General features: G+C 31.2%; 1 protein-coding gene across 2 annotated transcripts; it reads right to left on the reverse strand.

Moving 5' to 3' along the window:
- Positions 1-4,041: 4,041 nt before the first annotated feature.
- LOC100810508 (U-box domain-containing protein 33) lies at positions 4,042-11,925 on the reverse strand. 2 transcript variants are annotated; one of them, XM_006587787.3, is made up of 10 exons: positions 10,547-11,925; positions 9,917-10,038; positions 9,721-9,842; positions 9,149-9,253; positions 7,605-8,049; positions 7,280-7,417; positions 6,135-6,662; positions 4,930-5,694; positions 4,599-4,683; positions 4,042-4,471 (listed from the first exon to the last, which is right to left on the reverse strand). In XM_006587787.3, the coding sequence occupies exons 1-10, from the start codon at positions 10,788-10,790 to the stop codon at positions 4,425-4,427; spliced, it is 2,601 nt and encodes an 866-aa protein (XP_006587850.1). In that variant the 5' UTR covers positions 10,791-11,925; the 3' UTR covers positions 4,042-4,424. The 2 variants fall into 2 exon arrangements, with proteins under 2 accessions (XP_006587850.1, XP_003534561.1); XM_003534513.4 differs by lacking the exon at positions 4,599-4,683.
- Positions 11,926-16,531: the final 4,606 nt, after the last annotated feature.

Genomic DNA, 16,531 nt, shown 5'->3' on the forward strand with positions numbered 1-16,531 from the left:
TCCTTAATTTTTTGAACCATGCAAGTAAGTCTCTTAATTTCTTAATTTTATCCAATTAGATTCTTTGCCTTAGGTCTGTGAAATTGATAGACAGAAATTTCATACGTGACAGTTAAGGAAACCTTTTATGATTAATTTTTTTGTACATATAGTGGGGGGGTTTAACCGCCACTTTTTTTGGTTATTATTTAAAATATATCCAGATAACTCTGGTGATCCTCACCGGCACAGCGGCATCGCTCCATGATGCTCAAACCAAGTGGACTTGAGGCAATCTAAATATTTAAAGGAAGGTTTTAATCAAGTTCAAACTCTCTCTCTCTCTCACTCTCATAATAATATATATATATATATATATATATATATATATATATATATATATATATATATATATATATATATATATATATATATATATATATATATATATATACTTATATAATTAAAATAATTATTATATCATTTTATAATTAAATATAAAATATACTTTTTATTCATTCAATCGGTTCAATTATATTATATATTATTAAGATAATTTGTGATAAATTTTATTAAAATTAAATAAAAATAAAAATGTAATTAAATTATTTATATTTTAATATATTTTGAAAATTTTATATTAGGCCAATTTAATATATATAAATGAGATAGTAAAAGATTTTGAATTAATATGAATTTTTGTGTACATGTTTTATTTGAAAAAACTTTTAATTGAATGTTAAATTTTTAAAAAATATTATTCAATTAATTAAAAGTTCTTATTATATTAAAAAAATCACACAAACATTTAATAACATTTTAATTTGTTATCATATTAATAAGGTAAAATTGCATTTTTTATTTTTCCGATTATCTTCAATTTCTGATTTTGGATTTTCTTTAGAATTATTACGCCATCTTGATGATTTAGATGTTACCTCACTATGTGTCACGTTATGAGAGACACATTCTCATAAATTGCAATTTTGCCTATTACTAATAAATTGGATGACATAACAAAATAATAACTTACTTTTTAAAATAAAACATTCCCTCTGTATAAATATGAATTAATAAAGTGTTGGTGTATATTTAACATATAAATGTTATAATATTTGTTTGATGATACGTATCGATACTAAGTTTATACAAGTTACAGGCGCATTTTTCATTTCTTTATGCTAAGTTGCAGCTTTTTAGGGATATTCTATGTTTGATTATTCTCTGTGATCGTATTAGAATGTTTAGGATCCAACGAAAAATATAATGAGAACGCCTTAATATATTATTATTTTTTCAAAAGAAGATTCAATCAATCAAATAGTTTAATCTCCCACTAATAATATTATATATATTGAAAACTATGGTGATTGATATAACTACCATACCTTTAATCCACTTCTGACTCCAACGAACTAGTGGAACCATTATCTTATGTGTCAATTTATAAAGATATTTCCAAATAGAAAATTATAGTCCCGTGGAATATAAAATCACGAAAAATTAGTGACTTACATATCATGGAACCATCAATAGAGTAAAGAAAAATAACGAAAATAAATAATAATAATTTTTATTATATGGATTTTGTTAATTAGAATATTTTATACCAAATCCATTAACGCTACTTATACAAGAAATAAAATTTCACATTATTAATAAATTTAAATCTCAAATGGGTATTAAGATTGAAATTCAAGAGATAATTTTATTCAAATTAAAGATAGATATACTTTTACTTTATCACTTTACACACATTCTCATTTTAAAGAGACTGGAATTTTAACTTGTGCAATGATAGGATAAATATTTATTTTTTATATAATTAATTATTCTAATCAATAAATATTTTAAATATATAAATTATATTATATTATATTATATTTAAAATTGAAATTAAGTAGTATATTTAAAAATAAAAAAAATCAAATGTTTAATATATGAGATTAAGATAACACGAGACTCAATAAGAGTGATGATAACTCCTTAAAAATACTTTCGTTCACTCAAATTTATAATATAAAAATAAATTATTTTGATAAGTATAGTAGGTAAAGGCGGGAATATGCTGTCTAAGGTTTTGTAAGGCACGAGTTTAATCTAATTCCTAAATTTAAGGCTTGCCCACTTGGGTTGACCGACCATTTAAAAGTTGGAGTTTTCAGAGACATTTTAAATGAGTTTAGTTAATTAAACTAATAGACCTAAATTTAAATGTAGGTTAATAAATATAATACACAGTCAAAATATTATATTATAAAATATTTTACAAATATCAATAATAATAACCTATTTAAATAATTATGTAATATTCATGAAAATAATTAATTAATTAAAATATTCAATTTATGTTAATTTATAATTTTTTCTTTCAGTTTAAAAAATTATCAAAGCAGAGAATATTTAATAGAAATGAAAAATTCATCATCCATTCCCCTCCCCCTCCAAAATCCAACTCCCAAATATACCCATAGATGTTCCCTTTCTTTCTTCATGTTCCTCCTGTTTTTGTAAAATTATTGTTTCTTATTTTTACTAAAGTCATAAACTTTAACAACGATAGTGAGAATCAGATTGAGTTTATACATAGATATCCTTTAATATTTTTTTTGAAATTATTCTGAACTAATCTGCTTGATCATGTACCCTTTTCAAGTTACAATGAATGAGAAAGAAAGAAAGAAAAAAGTGCAATTGGTTGAACCCAACCTTTTCTTAAAATAGCAACTTGCACGTAGTCCCTTTCGGTGTATATAAAAAAATGACAGAAAGCATTAATAGTCAATGCATCAATCTGTTATTGTGATTCAATCCCAGATGCTTGACAACTGAAGCCACGGCTACATATATTTTTCATATGACTTCATGTCATAATATAATAATAGTCTTTTAATGGCTCATAAAATTTTAAAAATAAAATTCCTAAAATTTAAACAAGTAAGCATATGATTCATTTATTAATGATAAAGACTCGATATATTTACAAATGTATTAAAAAATGTTTTGGTCAACAATATATATTGAAAACATTTACAAATATATCAAAACTATTGAATAGAAGGTTTTAGTAAGTGATTATAGCCATGTAATAATAGGTTGGCCCATGGCCCATCACATCAATTCAATTTCAACCCGCTTTGACCCAAATCTCCTTAAATTTACAAGCTTGTGCGCACAAACCCAAATCAATTGCATTTTTTTAACGTTTAGTTTCAGTGTGTAAATTGTGTACGAAAAATAGATATTTGAAATGGTTGGCACTGTAGTTAATTAAGTGTAGAACTTGTCAGCTAACCATGTTGGTTGTGTAGTGAAAAATGTGTTTAAAAAAATTAGTTTCTTAAATAAATCTTAGTATACCAAGAAATTAGTCTCCCTCTCTCTCAGCTAAAAGATATCCCAAGTTCTTAAAAAAATTAATATTGTTTCAGTACATGTTAAATGTTTGTTTCCATTTTGCAACAAAATCTGCGATAGAATTTTCATCCTTTTCATTTCTTTTGTTCCTTGTGCAAACAACAGTTGATGTTCGAAATGATCTTATTGTAAACTCTCTGATGTATGAATTCAATTCCTAAGCATAAAAAAATGGTTAAAGCTCATAAGGATTTAGATTTTGCTTGGTTAAAGGAGATAAGAAAGAAATAAAGAAGAAATTTCATACGAGTTTCATACCTTCTACACTACAAAAATTTCTCTTTTATTTCTATCTTTTCTATTTTCATCCTCTAAATTAACCAAACACAGCATTAGGTGTCTCCCAATAAACACTTTAATTAAACACTCAATGGTAAAGTTCACTTTGAAACTAATGTTAAAACAAACTTACAGTAAGCTTATAAGCCACTTTCAAACATTCCCTATAAATTTTTAATCTTTTTCACTACGTGTAGCTATTTGCTTCAGATAAGTCCACACAGAAAAGGAGAACCACATCATTGCCTGTTGAGATTCTCATTTAGTTATACATTGTTGCTGCTATCAAATTTGTATAAATATTCTCAAGACTCAAACATTGCCTAATGCTAAAGATAATCACATAACACCAAAAAGGAAAGATAATCACAGAGAAGTGTTCTGACTTCTGACATATATGCTATGATATATATGTACTTTACAACTATTGTAAGATAATCCCGTGGTTATCTAACCTATACAAGAGGATAGGTATAAAATGTGATTGAAGAACCACAAGAAATAAAACTGATATAAGGTAACAAAATGAAATGACAACTTTCTTTCCTATACATGGTATAAACAGTAGATACACAGTTCAATAAAAATGGGCAGAGAAAAATAATGAGCTTGATCAGTGGTTTTGAAGCCAGTCCTGGATTGCAGAGCGAAGAGCGCGGTTGGGAACAAGATTGTGATGTGCCAGCTTACTATTAGTCATTGGTGAATTGTCATGACCACCGTCAAGCCATCCTCGTATAGCCTCAGCTTCATAAGTAAAACCATCTGCAGCTACATGTGGATCTCGCATGACTTCCTGCAAAGTAGGAACATAACCAGGGAGAATTTTCTTAGATAGCAGTTTTATATTCAAAGCATTCGACTGATTGGAAAATATTTTGCAAGTGAAGCAAATAAAGATATAAAAAAGGGGATTTGGCTACTTGAAACTAAGCAACTCGCTTTAGAAGAGCCAAACCCTAAAAAAGGGCGGCAACCCTGTGCACCAAGATTTGGAGAAGCTGTTTCCTGCATTTGAACCCACGAGCCCCACGGCTTGCTCTCAAGAGAGGAATAGAATAAAATAAAATTAAAAAAAAAACAAAAAAACACTAGGAATATGCAAGTATGAAATTCTTTGAAATGAAACAGATGAGAATTAGGATAAGTTTCATTTGCTTGTACAAGTGTTCATTGGAGTGGAGATTCTACAACAGCATGGGGACATAACTTTTTAGAAGAGCTGAAAAAACAAAGGTTGACAAAACTATTTACCTGGAAGATTGGACAAATAAAATATGAAGGAGATTGTAAAAGCCCTTCAGAACTTAATCCAAAGGAGTTTGCACCTCCAGAAGAAACCCTCATTGCATCAAGTATCCTCCAGACATCTGAATAAAGATCCGGCCGGCTCTTTCTATTCATATCACAGCACCTCAAAGCCAAGCGAGCCAACTGTTCAGCCTGCACAAATGGCCAGTCTCCAGCCAAAGGATCCAATAGGGATTTCAACTTTCCAGTATCTAATGCATATTTCACTTCCATTGTTATTCCCAATGCTGGTCTCCCAGTCAACAATCTCAACAATATAATTCCAAATGAATAAACATCTGACTTTGGAGTAAGTTCCCCTGAGGCAAGGAATTCAGGATCCATGTAGACAAAAGTTCCTTTTGGGTCAGTTCTCCAAAACTCTGTAGTATTGCTACCAGAACTCTCACAGTTTGATAATATACGACAGATTCCAAAGTCACTAAGCTTGCTAATAAGGTTTGCATCAAGGAGAATGTTGGAGGGTTTTAAGTCACCATGCACTACGCTGTGAGGTTTACTGGAATGGAGAAAGATAAGAGCCGAGCATAGTTCAGCAGCAATGCGAATTCGAGCTTGCCATGACAACGGAGGGGTGTTATCCTTGCAGGCAAGACGATCTTCAAGGCTTCCATTAGGTAAATACTCATAGACAAGAGCCCATGAATCTGGGCAGGCTCCTATGAGTGTGATAAGATTGGGATGCCTTAGCTTGCTCAACACATCAACCTGATACAAAACCAAAAGTGGGGTCAAAATAAATATCCTTTTTACATCAATTATGGACGGATCCTCTTCCCCTTCATTCATACCTTTAGAGACAAGGTTGATAATATATTATACCAAGGACCAACAAACACAAGTTTTTTAAAAAAAATGTTAAAACATGGGAGTTTGGATTTTAGGAGAAATTCGAGACACTTTTAAAATTGTTGCTGCTAACTCTTGTCACAGTTTTCTTTCTTTTTTACGAATATTGATTATTTATAATGCAATCTGCAAGTTACAAGAAAGATCAATTAAGGCCAAATTTATTTTACTCTTGGACATCTAACAACTTTCACAAGATTTTTCAGATGATAAGTGCTACATCCTACATGCCAAAAAATTATTGTTGATCAAAATAAGATAATGTTTTACACTATCACATAAATGTCAAATCATCCCACCTCCTGTTGAAACTCCAAGGGTCCTTGCATGCTGTCGGAGTTTAACATTTTTATAGCCACCTCAGTGTGATGCAAGACACCTTTAAATATACTTCCATATCCACCTTCTCCAATCTTTGAGGATGGATTGAAGTTACTTGTTGCTTCTTTAATCTCTGAAAAAGAGAATTCTGAGCACAATTGAGGCACATGGGTGCCTGAAGCCTCTCCTTGTTTTTTCCTCAACTCTTCAGCCTCTCGCAATGCATTATCACACTGCATCTGCAATTCATCTCGTTCATTCTTGTAGCTTTGTAACAGACCCACAGCAGATAAAATCTTCTGCTCCAACTCCTTTATCATAAGTTCAGTTGACGCAATTTGACTCTCTAGTGAAGCCTTCTGATCAAGAGCAAGGCGGAGTTCTTCCTTAACTGTGTCTCTCAGGCTCTTCATATTCTCAAGTTCTTCTTTTTCTTTCCTAAGTTTTTCCTCTGCCATTTTCCTCTGGTTCAACTCCTCTGCATATAAGCTTTCAGAAGCTTTAATCTGTCAATTGGGCAGTTCAAACATTGAAAAGGATTAGAAGCGGTATCAAGTTGCAATGTCGGCCTATTAATATACAATACAACTTAAAATGATTCCTACTGTTACTTGTTATAACCCAGATTACAAAATAGAAGACAGAAAAGAAAGATTGTATTTCTTGATTGCAAAAGAGCAGCGATGTTAGGAACCTAGATTAGAAAATAGAAGAAAGAAAGGAAAGATTGTATTTCTTGATTGCAAAGTATCAAGGAATAAGACTATGTATCAAGGGTTTCCCCTTCACAAAGGATTTCTCCTTTCACAAGGAACTAAAGCTCAATTTACATATGATACAAATCTGAATGAATTCCCTACCCTTCAGTCCTAATTATTTATGTCACTACTCACTGTAACTAACTAATATTCTAACTATCCTAACTAACTCCCCCTTCCCAAATGTCCCAACACCTTTAGCGTTGGTTAAGGTTGATTCATACATTCATAAATGCTTTCCCACTCAGTAGGAACTTAAACTAGAAAAGTGGATACAAACAATGAACAATTGACAATTCACATCATAAACATGATCATCTACATATTGAAGAAGTAAAATAAGCACTCAACAACCAAACAGTTACCTTGCGTATAGCTTCAAATGCATCTTTTTCAGCTTTCATACGCCTTACAGTTTCTTGATATGCATTTAGTGTAGCATTCTCAGCCTCAGCCCTAGCCTGTTCAAGCTGGTCGTAGATAGTATCATCCATTCCACCATCCTGCAAGTGTTCAATCAAATTATTTTAAAACATCAGCATAAAGCTTCAGAAATAAAACTCTATTCATCATTGCAAATTTAGAAAGTCAAAATGTCTCTCATCAATTGCAAACTTCACAACACAAAAATATGCACATGCTCCATATCAGACACAAGTATTACTGAAGAGAAAGAATATTTGTGTGTACCAGTGTACTGGGAGGAGATGAATGATGAAGATCCTCTATAATCAGGTGACTCAAAGTCAACTCTAATGCATTCTCACTGCTTTCGTTTATCAAACTTGGGGTCAATGCTAGTTCGACTGCACTGTCAGAGCATGTTGACAAGCCAGAAGGACTCATCCTAGACAGCCTATCTGATTCATCAGAACTTACTTCTGTACCCATCCTGTCACGTGGAGTTGAAAGCCCTTCAGTGTCTTCTGGAGAAGAAACAGCCATAAAGCTTGCTCCATGTCCATCATTGGCAGACCTTACTCTGCGAAATAACTCTAGAGCAGGATTGGTTATATTTGCTTGGCAATCTTGCCCAAGTGTAATAGACAGAGATCTCAAAGATTTCAAAGAGTTTGGCACTTGCTGCACCAAAGGAGATGCAACCTCTGCGTTACCTTCATCCGAACTGCGATCCCTGTGTTAATATTGTACTTCCATCAGTAATTCAATACCCAAAATCCAAATGCAAAGACATTGGCAGAGATAATTTCAACAGAATAATACCATACAGGTTGTTAGTTAAATCAAGAAACAAGCTATTTGGAATTATGAATTAGAGCTTAGTAACTTGAAAAATGACATTAAGAATTGAATATTAATTTTTTTATAATGAGTACAAGGTGACTACACACAAACACGTATGGGAGATTAATCCTAATAGTTACAGGCTATAATCTTGTTGTCATTAATTATAATTAAAAAAGGAAGGTAAATTACAGGGTAAGAAAATTTATGACAGCTCCAAAGGTTGTGGTCTTGTGGGTGGGCTGGATAACGGTCCCAACAGAGGGGAACCAAACAAACAAAATGAGAATGGTTCAGTGTGGAATGGCCGCCAAGGTGGCAACACGTAGTGGTCATGCATCGGAAAAACACACAGGAAAGAAATCTGTGTTACAGCGTGTGAGGCTGCTTTTGGTGGGGAATTTGGAGGTCTGGTTGAGCCGGGGAAGATGCACCTCCTGGTAGGCTTGCTGGTAGGAAAGAAGCTGGCGGCAACAAAACAGTGGTGGCAATGAGGTTTCGATGTGCAATGGAAGCATTGGAACTAAGTCCTGAGTGCATTGAAGGTGCTATACACTGGTTACTGAATAGAAGTGATAAAGTCAGCAACAATGAAGACAGCTAGGGTTTGAATGTGGAAGCAGAGCCCCCAATGCTGGATGCTCTAATACTAATACCAACTTGAAAAAGGAGATTCAGGACTGGATATTTTATTTTCTAATAATGAGTACAAGGTGATTATACGTATGTACGAGGAGACTCACCCCAACAATATTTACAAGCTATAATTTTGCTGTCATAATTAGAGTTAGAAAAAAAAAAACTAAATTACAGGGAGATAAATCTGTAAAAATAAAAACTGAAATAATGAAATACGAAAAAAAAATCTTATGTGCTTCAGCATAGTATTCCTAGGCAACTATAAACCTTCCTTCTTAATTACATTTATCTCTCATAAGACACTATATCCCTGACTATCAAAAACATTAATCTTTTAGGAGGCCTTGTACCTTGTGTGTATAAGGTGCCCTTTGCAGACAAACTGTATATGACAAGAAGCTGGAGCTTGTTTACACACAGAGACGGCTTTCTTAGATTTGAGGTCCATCATTCTCCTGCAATGTCATGCAAGTGAGCTCGATGAAAACATAATATTGACTTCACCAAAATGGATATAAAAATTGGGAAACTCTCAAGATATAATTAGTTGACCATCAGAACATATGAAAGAAAACAGTTTCTGCTAAGTTACAAGTGGATATGGATTGGGAACGGAACATGATTGCTCCATACATCTATAACATCCTTAGGGGAAAATAGAATCAAAGGGGAGAGATATAGATCCAGCTAGAAAGTCACTGAACTCATTATTGAAAACAGAGAAGGTATATCATGCTTTGCTGAGAAGTTTCAAGCCCAGAAGTATGGCTTTTTGCATGTTGAGTCCACAGATATAGTAATTTATTTATCCTATTTCTTACAAAATACTACCATCTTTAATATTTCTTGCAATATCATCATCAATTTTCCTGTAAAAATGAACAGAACAATAATATGGTTGGGGATTTATTTGGCTTCTTACCTATTATAGTACTTATCAGATGCTGCTCCCATAACAAGCTTTCGGATGCCATGCTGGGAGATGAGTTCTAAAATTCCTTTTTCAATGCTATCCATTTCAATATGCAGTTTCTCTGCTCGCACCTGTATCAGAAAGTTATTAGTGAAAAATTAGATAACTTTCTAAATACACAAGCATATAGAATTACAATAGTTACCCCCATCCGCTGACAGATACAAAGATATTCATCCAGAATCCCATGCATGCCTTGCCTTTCTTCTTCCCAGTATGCTTCAACCTGCTCCTCTTTTAGTGTACTTGCGGGGAATTTCCCTCCCACTATAAACAAGAAAATGGAAGTTTGGGATCATTATCGAACAATGAAAATTGTAGAAATGACAAAGACAGCGCATCAGATAGAATTTTCAATGGTTACTATACATCACAGCTAAATTTGTTTCCTAAAAATAACTACTTTAGCAATAAATTTGTTTCCTAAAATTTGACAACTGCCACCCAACAGCATCATAAAGTTTAAATATTGAAATTCAAAGGACACCAACATATGAACCTTATTACTAGATTTCTGAAGTAGGCTTGATTATCTCATGAGCCTTATTTGGTTCTAATTTCAAATCACCTGATAATTTCTAAGCAGTGATTGTGAGTGCACCTTAAAATTGCAACTCTTAACTTTAGAAGAGTCAAATCCATTATATATCAAACAGTTACACTGACCCCACATTGAGTCAGTTTAGCTGATGGAAAATTTCATGATAAAGAATAAAGCAATTTAAGGTATGAAAAAGAACAAATACACATAGAGAAGCATAGTATATATACATACATAGGGGAATCATTGTTGCACGAACATGAACATAAAGAATGCAAATTCTCTTTCCTCCGGAGGTCTGTATTGCCCATATTAGATTTAATTTGCTCTCCTTCACCTCTTTTGTCACAGCAACATAGATTGGCTGATCAACCACCCTTGGATTTGGCTCCTCCAAAATTTCTCCACCAGCATCAGAAAGTAACCTCACTGAACCCATCCTTTGTGTTGTTGCAGGCACAGGACTCACCACAGCCATATGATGCAAGATTATTGAATCACCAAACAAAAAACAAAGAACTCAACTCTCTCCCTCTCTCTCTCACACACACACGCAACAATTGGCAATTATCTCTACATAATACACATACACCCTCATCCCAACTAATACCAAAACCACAAATTAATCATCAACAACTCTCTTTTTCTCTCTGCCAAAAAAAAGTTCATCTTTCTCTCCCAACAATTGGTAATTACTAATGAGTAATTATCTCTATATTCCCCACTACTATCAAACTCAGAAATTAATCATCAAAATATCTCGATCCCACCAGAAATTCTTCATCTGGAACTCAGAAAACACAACAAAAATTGAAATTTTCACAGTCTGCAATTGAAAATTTGCAAACAGGGTGCCCAAGAAAACTTGCATCCTAATAGCAAAGACAAAAAAGACTTAACCTTAACCTTAAACCGTTGTCTCTATCTCCAACTCATTTCACAGTTTCACACACACATAACACACAGAACCCATCAAAGTGAGATTTGAAAGCCAAGCCATTAGAATGGTAAAAAGGAGAAGGCTTTGACGGTGGTAGCGTTAAAAGAGTAATGTCTTACGCTCAAATCATTGTAACGTACAAACAGATGAAGCTCTCAATGTTAATTTTTAATAAACAAAAATTGCAAGAATGAATAGAGAAGGTGAAGGCATTGCAGACTGTTGACTTTAAATTGTTTGTGTAGGGAATTTAAAATTTTGTAAGCAATAAACACACAACTTATTTATTTGGTCTAAACCTCAAAAAAATTAACACGGGTTGATAGATAATCAATATGATGGATTCAATCTTTGATCGGTGTGTACGGAAAACATGGATTACAATAAAACTAAAAATTAATCCTTGACTCTCTCACCCAAATGATACCTGGGTTAGAAAATAAAAAGGTGCAAGAAAAAAGAGAGAAAAAAATATATATCAGGCAATCAAAATCATTAATTTATAAAATTATATTAATAATTTTTATTTAATTTAATAAGTATATTAATCACAATTATTAATTAATAATGTATCATAAGGATCAAAATGGTTAATTTATAAATGAGGAATGACCTACTAATTGAGAAAACTACATAAACAACTTAAAAACAAAAAAAAAGAGAGAAAACTATATACACAAGTCCAAGGTGGGTTCTACCGTCATTAACTTAAAGACGAAGCTTCAAGGAAGAAAGGTGGGCCTACAAGCTCTGCTGGTCTTTGCATGACTACGGCCTCTCATAATTTTTGTTTTGTGTACCAAGCATATTACTTGTGCATCCAGAATATTACAATATTTCAAAAATACCCCCGTGTGTTCTTTTTCTTCCTTGTAGCTTTTTCTTTCACATTGTTGAGTCATTCATTCGGTTGGTTTCATCGCGTTCATTTATTCTCGTAAGAGGAGAGGGCCATTGTGTCGGCTTTGATCGAGGTGAAAGTCTTATGGAGGTACGTCGACAAATGGTGGTTGACGTGGTTGTTAACGAGAAAAATAAGCTGCAACCTATCTTTGATATTTTTTTTGTGTTTAAAACTTATAAATTTTGAATCTGTACGTTATATAATATTTACGGACTGATAATCCGTAAGTTTTATACAACTTACGGATTAACAATATGTAAGTACCATACAATGCATATGGTACATACGGATTAACACTCCATAAGTTAATTATTTTATCTTTTTTTAGATTTTTTTAATATTGTTTGTTTTAAATGTAATTAGTATTATCATTTTAAATATTTTTAAGTAAGTACAATTTGATAATTAATTTGTAAGTATTTGTTTTTATATTTTGGATTTGGTATTAATTATAAAATAATTTAGACTTATAAGTTATTTGAATTGTTGTACTTTAAAATTGATTGTTTTTAGTGTTTATAATTTGATGAATTACAATTAAGTTCGATAATATTATTTATTTCAGTATATATGGTTAGGCCATCAATTTTTATGTATTATGTGGTTATGAATTTTAAGTTAAAAAACTTGATGTTATTGATTTTTTAATATATATGATTATTAATTTTAATTTTTTATATTGCAGTAAAAAAAAATAAAAAATTTGTGTGATAATATATCTATGGTGTGGTTAGGAGTCACTATTTGAATATCATTTTCTTTTACCTTTGATTTTTCTTTTCATAAATGAATGTTTTTTTTTCTTTTATTAAATTTATTAAGAAGTTTGATATGAAACTAAAAGTAATGTTGAAAAAGAAAAAAAGAAAGAAAAGTATAATAAAAGCAAACCACGTTGGGTGGTGATTGTAATTCACTCAATAATATAACATAATTCAAAGATGGAGTGGAGTTTATTAATTTCATAAATCTAAAAAAGCCATTAATTAGAGTCAATTAAAAAAAAATAGTCTGAGAGTAACTAAATCTTCACTCATTTTTTCTGGGTTTGATATAATTTATTTTAGTCAAATTTCATCTTACCTTAAACTTGTTATCTTCAAGAAATAATTTCAATGGAGATGACATACGTTAAAGAACGAATATGCATTATGCCAGAGAATTATGAAAAAAATGGGATATATAATTATATTAAGTTTAATGTCGATGAAAGACCAGCAATCATTTGGAGCAGGTCTGTGTCTTCGTGATCATCAAGCTCAAACCTTTTGGAATGATGGTTGTCTTGAAGCTTGGGGTCCTTTGGAAAGCTAGCTATAAACTGGTTACACGACAATGGAGTTCAAAATGTTGAAATTGAAATTAACTGATTGCAATCTTAAGAACAACACTTCTGGCATTTCAGAATTTCATCTTTTGCTGAATAATTGTACAAGTTCTATAAGTAATCTTTCAAAGTCCATGGTGAGCTTCATTGGAAGACAAACAAATAATGTTGCTCACAGACCCACTAGACTGTTCATATTGTATGCTAGTCACTTATTTGAGCAAATTCAATTTATATTTACTCTTTTATTTTGAATGAAATGAAATAATTGCCTAAAAAAAGGTGATTCAGCTTGGGTCTAATTAGATTAGGCATACCAACAAGGCAATTTGAGGATGAATTTGACTCTCCATTATTGTCTTCACAGAAACTTGGGCAGATTCAAGTATAAAAGAGTTGAGTTTATAATTTTAATAGTCATCTCTATTGGATTTGTTTGGTTTGGACAAATCCATACGTAATCCACCACATCAATTTTATAATTTTAATTCACGTATACATTTTTAAATAAATTACATATTAAGTTGTTAGTTATATTTTAATTTAAATAATATATAAAAATAAAATAAAAAATAGATTAAAATCATTATGTATGTATATATATGTTGTAACAAAAAAAATTAAAAAATTGTAATCATAAACCTCCAAAGTAGAAGGATAATTAGATACTAATTCATATCTCTATCTCTATTTATCTCCCAAAAAAATATTTATGTTTGTTTAAAAATTTAAGTAATACCCAATCTCATATCGAGTTAAAGTGGGTATTTTTAGCTAAAGTAGGTTTAGGATTCTTTAACATGCTAAGGTCATATTTTGAGATCCAACCAAATGAAGTATAGGTTAGATTTGCAATTTTTTTTTTTAAGAAACCTAAGCCAAAATTTGTTAGACAATCATATTGATTTAGGTTGGATAGTTGGACAGACTTATTAAAAATGATTTTGGAAATTCGACAAGACAAGTAATATTTTTTGGAAAAATAGAAAAATAAAGTATCTAATTAGATTAACTCATTCAAAATTAAAGCATTCAAATATGTAAACATCCACTAAACAATAATCACACTCAATCAAATTTACAAGAAATTAACACTCATTATACAAATAGACCAATTGAAGTTTTCACCTCAAGTACTATCATAGATTAAAATTCAAGTTCAACTATTCATATCCAATACTATTTCAAGAAAAAATACATGTCTCAAATGACATAATATGACCCCAAACAACACTAGCAATTACTTGAATTACACATAATAAAGATGAATATGGACAATTCAACACTTCAAGTCTTGAATAGTTCGACAAAAATGGTCTCTAGTTGTGTGGGTAACTTATATCATAATTAATTTAATTTCTTAAAAGGTAATTTTTTTAAAACACACATACATATATATAATTAAATACACAGTGGAAATAAGTTTGCATTGTATATTTTGTCTAAAATACTCAATGGAAATATGTTTTTTGTTGTGTTAATTTTTTCATAAAATAATAATACAATAGAAACACGTGTTTGTTACTAAATTTTTACTAAAAAAATTAACACAACCAAAACATGTTCCCAAATATATACTGTGATGTCACATCCCTGTAACACAATGGATGCTTCCATCAAGGGTAATTCTGTCAATTTATTTTGAAAAAGATGGAGTGAACTTAGTAAAAAATGTGATAGGAAACTAGGATAGCAACACCCCGTACCCAACGCCCATTGTGTTCGCTGGAAGCCTGAAGGGGGACATGCTAGGTGTACCTAACAATATTGTTAGTGCACCCAGCAATTAGGTGAAAGGGCAAAACTGTCCTTGTGTCAAAGTTTAAAAATAAAATTAATTTTAAAAAAATAATTCTTTCTTTTGAAAGAAAGTTCTTCCAAAAGAACAAAGCTATCAGAAGAAGGATTTTTTTTTAAAAAAATTATTTTTATTTTCAAACTTTGACACAAGAGTAGTTTTGTCTATTCACTTAATTGTTGGGTGCACTAATAATATTGCTGGGTACACGTAGCATGTCCCGCCTGAAGGTGTTTAATAATCCTATCTTCATCTCTTTGCTTCTTTGGGGCCTTTTATTGTTTAAAATTTTGCAGGAATTAGGTTTTGTACCACCTTTTTTCTAGTTGCGTTAATTTTTTTTTATCATTTTTGAAAAGTTAATTTTAAAATATGTTAATCACATTTTTTAGAAATTTAATTCAAAAGTATTTTTTTAACTAAATTACAAATCACTTAAGAAATTAATTTTGAAAAAATAAATATATTCAAAATTTTCAGAATTTTATTATACATTCTTATGAAATTAAAATTTTAGAACGTGTTAAATGATTTTTTGAAATTAAAATTTTAAAGTGATGTAAAAAGAATAATACTGCTAGAAAGAAAGAAAAAAAATGTGATACAAAATGTTATTTTACAAGGCATGTTCAATCCCAGTAGCCACACGCAAGTATTTTCTTTGCCAAGTGGGCCATTAAAGATTTAAAGCCTATATAGTCTGACAATAAAATAAATACTGTACAGTGCCTATACAAATCAAGCGTGCTGATGAATAATGATTCATTTTTGGCAGAAATGTTTGAGAGGAAAAAAATTGTGGAAGATGTTGACAAAAGAAATTGTGCTAGAAACTGGAAAATTATAGTTTTTGTTTTTTACGAAATGTGAGAGAATAAAAAACCAATATAAATACTACCAGCAAGGACACCAATAACATGTTAGACCCAGCCCAAACCACAAACAATTCTATCAAATTATAACTACTTAATTAGTCTCTAAAGTTTCACCGAACTACTCGATTAGTCTTTAGGCATTAGGGGATTTTTTTGAAGAGGGTTACACACCAAGAAAAAAAAAATAGCTTAATGAGATTCAAACTCACATATGGGTATGGGGAGAAGGTAAAATCCGTTTTAAATCCTTAATCACGTGTTTCAACCCGCGTTGTCATTATGATTTATATGTTTTGAGGATATTTGGTAGAAAGTAAAAATAAGAGTAATATAATTGACTCAAAAACAACATATAACGATATAAATAACCAAATT

This window comes from Glycine max, chromosome 9, assembly GCF_000004515.6.
Source record: "Glycine max cultivar Williams 82 chromosome 9, Glycine_max_v4.0, whole genome shotgun sequence".
Taxonomy (NCBI): domain Eukaryota; kingdom Viridiplantae; phylum Streptophyta; class Magnoliopsida; order Fabales; family Fabaceae; genus Glycine; species Glycine max.

Bases quoted from the DNA above. Each gene is read 5' to 3' on its own strand.
- LOC100810508 (XM_003534513.4), bottom strand. From the start codon at position 10,790: ATGGCTGTGGTGAGTCCTGTGCCTGCAACAACACAAAGGATGGGTTCA. The intron at 8,050-9,148 runs GTACAAGGCCTC...ATATTAACACAG, and splicing joins GGGCACCTTATACACACAAG to GGATCGCAGTTCGGATGAAG. The intron at 4,472-4,929 runs GTAAATAGTTTT...CCTACTTTGCAG, and splicing joins TTATTTGTCCAATCTTCCAG to GAAGTCATGCGAGATCCACA.